This window comes from Egretta garzetta, unplaced genomic scaffold (genome assembly GCF_000687185.1).
Source record: "Egretta garzetta isolate BGI_Z169 unplaced genomic scaffold, ASM68718v1 scaffold448, whole genome shotgun sequence".
Classification (NCBI taxonomy): domain Eukaryota; kingdom Metazoa; phylum Chordata; class Aves; order Pelecaniformes; family Ardeidae; genus Egretta; species Egretta garzetta.
The window spans coordinates 2,798,999-2,805,466 of NW_009260497.1; the positions used below are offsets into that span (position 1 = coordinate 2,798,999).

Below are 6,468 nucleotides of genomic sequence, written 5' to 3' on the forward strand. Positions count from 1 at the left end.
GCCCGAGGGGCGGGACGGGACGGCTGCAGGAGGGGGCGGCTTAGAAATCGCTGGAGGAATTACAGGGTTTGGGGCTTTCTTGGGGTTTTCTCTGGGACTCGTTCGGACGCAGAGCGTTATCCAGGAGGCTTAGGCCATGCTGGAGCCTTTCCCCTCTCTGCTGCTGCAGGCGCTGGGTCTGTGGAGAGCTGCAATGGTGTTACCTGCAATAATTCGGTGCTTTCCAGGCCTCTCCCATCCTATATCGTCTCGATCGGGCTGCTGAGGGATGTTAATGCAAGCTGACTGCATTCCTAGCCAAAAAAAAAAAAAAAAAGCTGTTTTCAAGACAAAAGTTCACATCATCCCCGGGCAGGTAGTTGTTTTGCTTGTGTAGGAGCTGTCTAAGAGATGGATGGAAGGGAGCGATGGCTCTCCTCGGCTACCCCACCTGCGCTCGCTGGGGTCGCACTCCTTCCGGACACCAACCCCTGAGTGCCGCAGCGGGTCCTGACTCTGCCCTGGTGTCTTGCAGGGAAGGAAGCCCAGAAAGGGCCTCTGCTCTTCGACGATCTCCCACCAGCCAGCAGTGTTGACTCAGGTATGGGTGCTCCATTCCTGCCATTAGTTCGGCTTCCCGTATTGTTCTGCATCAAACATCAGGATGCTTCTCTTGAGGTGAAACTTGGATAAACCCTTTTCTTTGTTAGGCAAGAGAAAGACAGACTAGCAGCACTGGCATGCAGAGGCGGCTGCTTGCCTCTTTTTGTGGTGTTTTTTTTTTTTTTTTCAGGTAACCAGAATGTTAAAGATATTCCACATATATTCCCTAATATGTTCTGTATAAACGTGCCATGAAATGAATGCAAGGCCTGAGTTTGCCCCCACCACCCAGTAACAGAAGCTGAAATTTGGCATTTTATCAGTTTCACACCTTGGGAGGGGCATACACAGAGCGTTATTCCCTCAAAGGGACGAAAGTGTTCAGTTGTTCTTGCCTTTTTCTTGTGCTCCAGGAAAAGGAGGCTCTCTGCTCTTCGATGATCTTCCACCAGCCAGCAGCGGTGACACAGGTAAGGAGCTGTGTCAGCTCACCAAGCCCCTGCTGACCTGCCCTTCTCAGGAAAGCCCGCCGATGTCGCCTGTTGTGTTGGATGTGTGGCAAGTTAACCTGGTGTTCCAGGTTGGCTGATGCTGGTCGTGGCGAGCTGTTTGTGCCCCAGTTGTTTAAATTGGGATTCAGACTTAGGTCTGTTTCCAGAAGTACATCCTTCAAGTGTGTTTTGGGGACCCCCGTTGTCTGTTCCTGATGGCTCCCTGCTTTAAGGGTGAAAGCAAGCATGTACTTGCTAAGAGCGAAGGCGGTGCTGGCCTGGAGCTGCTGCTGCCCTGGCTTCTGCTGCTTTTCTGTGGTGGGCACAGAGCGCCGCCTTGTTCCTAGTGGTAAATGTCTTTAAAGCCAGACTGCTGGTCTGGCGAGGCTTTCCACATGCAGCCAGGCATTTGCTAGCACCTGGGGCGAGGCAAGGTAATTCACTGTACCGTACGAGAATAGATTTCCAGAAGGAAAAAGCTCAGGGTTCTGACATCGTGGGAATCTTATTTTGCTTGCTTGCTTGCATTTGTAACTTGTCTTCTGAAACCTCTCACATACACGCACTCAGAGTAATGAAATGCACTTCTCTGCATTGTCGGGGGCACAATTTGTAGGCACAAATCATAATAAAATCAGAAGTGTTCCAACCTGAAACATTAACTTCCTGAGCAGTTCACTGCAAAAAGGTCTGGCAGCTAAGAAGCAAACTGTGGGTTGGTGGGGAGAATCAACAACCTGCCAGCCAAACACGGCCGTGCTGTGCCTGAGGTAGGGTTGCACGACGCCAAGTGGTCAGATGGCCACTTGCTTGACTAGACAGTGGCGTGTGCTGTGGGTCGTACGTGCTGAGTGAAGCGATGTGTGCGCGTTTGTGGCCAGTCACCCGTTGTTCTGTAGTAACTCTGGTCACTTAACACTGTGTGAGTGTGTGAGCTTGTGCTCCTGAGCGTGCTTTGGTATAGAGGGGCTTGCTGCTGAATTTATGTGAGTAAAACAGAAGTGGGAGACTTCAGCCACCTGCATTTTTGCTTTCTTTCAGCCTCCAGTGCTACTGAGCAGGTCTCATCAGCAGGGAGCCACGGGAAAGGGGAGAAGAGAAAGTCCTTGGAGGAGGAAGAGAAGAATGGCAGGGAAGAACTTGTGGAAAAGAAAGTTTGTAAAGGTTTTCAGACAGTTTGAAAACAAATGTACTCTATTTGTACTTTTGACTTTGGGCTGAGTAAGTCCAGACCAAAGCTAAGCTTTGGTCCTTCCGTCTGCTTGCATTTTCAGCCTCTCTTAGGGACCAAACTGCTGTTGTGGTCTGTGGAAGCCCCTCGAGCCCCCTGGTGCTCTCTGCTTCCCTCACCTGGGCTGCCTTACCAGCCCTGCTGAAGTGGCAGAAGCGGAGCAGCAAGCACGGTGGTGTTTGCAGGATAAGCTCCTGTACAGTGGAGAGGGGGACTGGTTGTGCCACCTCAGGAAGGCTAGAGCCCCCCCCTGCTGCTTTTGCCACATCCACAGATCTCTCTGCTGGGTGGCTACTGAGGAAGCCGGGGAGACCTGCTGTTACGTATGGGGCGCCTGACTTCGGTGCAGGTGCCCACACGTTACGTTGCAGCTTTGGGAATGAGTTGTGTTCAGGGGTACAAAGGAAAGGATGTGTTCCGAGACAGCAGACACTGATTTCTGTCCTCAGCACCCCCTTTAAAGCCATGCTTTGTTTAATCTGCAGGTTCAGTGCCACCTGCTCCCCCTGCCCCACCACCCCATTCTGGTAAGCGTCCTGTCCAATGCCCGGCAGTCCTGCTTGGCTACAGCCACCTGCCAAAGTGGGGGCGAGTGGTTTTTAGAGCTGCTGACTTAGGGGGCGCTTAAAAACCTGTGTTGCAAAATAACCACAGCCTGTTCAGCAGAAGGCGATGGATTTTTGGTTACAGGCTGAGGGTCATACTTGGCTGCAGTGCCAGGATAGGGTTCTGGAAGATGAAAAGTGGTTGCTGATTTGCTGGTTTTCAGCCTGAGCTGAGGAGATGGAGGAGTTTGATTTGCGTGCATGTGTCTGCTTTGTTCCCCTTTAGGGTCAGTGGGCATTCTTGGATTGAAGGGTTACGTGGCAGAGAGGAAAGGTGAAAGAGAAGACATGCAGGATGCACATGTCATCTTAAATGATATCACTGAGGAATGCCAGCCTCTGCCCTCCCAAATGTAAGTGGGCCCCAATCTCCAGAATAAAGCTGTGGATGGCAGCCATCACGGGGCAGAGGAGCTCCAGCTTGCTTCAGCTAAGGCCAGTGTATCGTCCTTTTTGCATTGAGCAGCTGATGCTCCTGACTATGCCTGCCTTGTGGTGTGTGGTTTGGGCTTCTTGTTGGGAGACTGTGGTTGAATCATTAGCTGCGCTCCCGGGCAAATCACAGGACTGTTCTGTACACACATAAATGAACAATGCCCAGCGCATTCGGTCACTGACTTCACAAAGATTATGAGAGCCTGGTAACTCTGCTTACAGAGCCTTTGTTACCCAAATGTGGATGTTTAGGGACCCTCAGTTTAATTATAAGTAATCAGGCCTTGCCTTTGGGATTTTGTGGTGTGTAAGACCCTGACTGTGGCAATGGAGAATGCTCAAAGAAGAGAAAATGGATGTCAGAACTCTCTTACTTGAGAAGTTTAAATCTCTTGGCAAATTATCACGCATAAGTGTGTGTAGGAAGGGTGTGTGTATTTAAAGGAATGCTGTCAAGCATCATCCCGATACTGGATTTAGCTTCTGAACCAATATTGTTCCAAGAGCTTCGTGTGCTGAGGGTTCTGAGTTTCTTGTCTGTAGTACGGTTTCAACATGTTTGAGCATGGGAAGAACTGTAGGAATGGTTAGACTGGTGTCAGTGTGGTGCTGGGGAGTTGCAGTGCCCTTGAGGTGAGAGGTTTAGCTGCTTTTATGCCAAGTTGTGGTCTATGAACTCCTCTGCCCTTCATTTTCTCGAGGGGTGGAAAATTACAAGAAAATTCTCAGCTGGGTGCTTGCACACTTAAACCATGTAAATGCTTGGATGTGTGAGTTTAGAGACTTGGTACCTTTGTGCCTTGGGGCACAGTATTTATTCAGTCTGGCTGACACACGGCAGGGTGTTATGGAGATGAATGTGCTCGATCCCGCCCTCCAGCTAACAGCCTTTCTTAGCCCCTTTCTGCTACTCTTTGTTCCCTCACAGCACACGTGTCTCCTACTTCGCTGTTTTTGATGGTCACGGGGGAATCCGAGCCTCAAAATTTGCAGCACAGAATCTCCACCAAAACCTGATTAAGAAATTTCCTAAAGGTGAGAGGAGCGGAATAAGGGCTGTAGGAGAAACATCACCTTTTCTACCTCAACATTGTGGCAGTGGATAGGGAAATGGATTTGTCTGGGGATGTATTCTACAGTTCCCATCCCTTATTCCCGGTGGGCTTGTGAGACTGCGCTTTCCCCCTGGGGAAGGGGGCTGGAAGCCTTTTTGGCACAACTTTTGTTGTGAACTGCTAAGCAAGTGTGAGAGGCACTGTTGCCAGTTTTGGCAGCGCCACTTGAAATTGCACCTGTGGGGGAGGGGGGTACGTCATAAATTTCCCGTGCATGCTACCACACAGAGTTTTGGTAGCGTGAGCCCGGGACAGGCCCCCAGCTGCTGAGGGCCTGAGAGGCGCTGCCTGACTGTTGGATGAGCAAAGGGAGGGACTGGGCTGGGTCAGGTATGTTTTAGCTGGGGCTTAGTTGCCATTTTCCCTGTCTTGACAGGTGAGGTAGTCAGCGTGGAGAAAACTGTGAAGAGATGCCTCTTGGACACCTTCAAGCACACAGATGAAGAGTTTCTGAAGCAGGCATCCAGCCAGTAAGTGTAAACGCTTCCCATGCGTTTGTATTTCGTGGCTTGTGTCCCACAGGGCAGAGGAAGCCTTGAGTCATGTCTGTGCTTTGACAAAGCCCCGTACAGCTTAGCTCTGCCAGCTGAGTGCTTGCTAGAGCTAGGCAATGGCACGTCCTGGTCCTACACTGTGGTAAGCGGTCTGGAGGACTGCTTAGGCTAAAATACACCTTTCTGGTAAAGGAAGGAACCAAAACACGACCCAGAACGCACCTGTGTCCTTACCAGGGTGTCTTGTTTGCCTTCTTTTTTTGAAAGACTTGCCATGTTGCTGGAGTAACTGGTCTCATACTGCAGAGATGGGATCTCTCTGTTGACAGCATCACAGAGTGGCAGGAGGGTACCTGCAGAATAGTGCTTTGCAGGCTGCTGTGTGCAGCTTGCGTTAGAGCTGCGTTCCTGTGAGTGAGTGTGTGTGTGCCAGGCTGGGGCACATCTCTGAGCCCATTTCTAATGCGCCTGTATTGAAAGACTTCAGCCTCCCGATGTAAGTTTACAACTTGCTTTCTTCACCTCTTTTGAAGACAGATGTTGATGAAGAACATCCCTCATCTTAAGCTTGTTTCTAACAGGTTCTTTTAAAATGAAGCTGAAAAGCACAGCAGCTGCTTTCTGCAGGATGGATGCCAGGCTACCTTCCAGCTGGGTTTTGGGCACAAGCACCCTCACCTTGCAGTCCCTGCTGAATGGACACCACCTGCGTGGGCTAGGGAAGATGCAGATTGCAATTAAGATATAGTCACTTTCTTACCGGTCAAGCCCAACTGTTACCCTAACCCTGCCATCCCACCACTAAACCCTGGCCCTAAGCACCTCCTCTGCCTGGCTTTTAAATACCCCCAGGGATGGGGACTTGACCTTTTCCCTGGGCAGCCCCTTCCAGTGCTTGACAGCCCTTGCGAGGAAGGAATTTTTCCCAATGTCCAATCTAAACCTGCCCTGGCACAACTTGAGGCTGTTTCCCCTTGTCCCATTGCCCGTTCCCTGGGAGCAAAGCCCAACCCCCCTGGCTCCCCCCTCCTCTCAGGCAGTTGTGGGGAGCGATCAGGTCTCCCCTCAGCCTCCTCTTCTCCAGGCTGAACACCCCCAGCTCCCCCATCAGCCTTGTGCTCCAGACCCCTCCCCAGCTTTGTTGGTCTCCTCTGGACACGCTCCAGCAACACAATGTCTTTCTTGTAGTGAGGGGCCCAAAACTGAAGTAATCTGATTCTGAGATTCCCTGCAAACTTTCAGTTTTAAGTAAATTGCAGACTCTCTCAGTCTCTTAGGCCTGATCAGATCAACCAGTTTTCCAGGTAAAAGGAAGAAGCTTCCCTGAGTCTGTCACAACAGTGTCATTCCCAAACCTGTCTCTGTTTGGGCAGAAATGTGATTCTTGACAAAAGCACTGCAAAGGATTGCTGGCAAGAGTTGTATTGACGATGAAATGAATGATCTTTATTCAGCTGCACCTTCAAAGTTAGGAAAAAAATGGATTAAATATGTCTGGAAATCGGTCTCTCAAAG

At 50.5% G+C, this 6,468-nt stretch overlaps 1 protein-coding gene across 1 annotated transcript in view; it reads left to right on the plus strand.

Moving 5' to 3' along the window:
• The window catches only part of LOC104131341 (ILK associated serine/threonine phosphatase), a 15,562-nt gene that overhangs the window by 3,485 nt on the left and 5,609 nt on the right, over positions 1–6,468 (plus strand). The window contains exons 2-8 of the mRNA XM_035900068.1: positions 45–66; positions 515–580; positions 996–1,052; positions 2,115–2,237; positions 3,136–3,262; positions 4,273–4,379; positions 4,836–4,929. Of these exons, the coding sequence (XP_035755961.1) occupies positions 45–66; positions 515–580; positions 996–1,052; positions 2,115–2,237; positions 3,136–3,262; positions 4,273–4,379; positions 4,836–4,929 (596 nt within the window). The remainder of the gene's footprint in view (positions 1–44; positions 67–514; positions 581–995; positions 1,053–2,114; positions 2,238–3,135; positions 3,263–4,272; positions 4,380–4,835; positions 4,930–6,468) is intronic.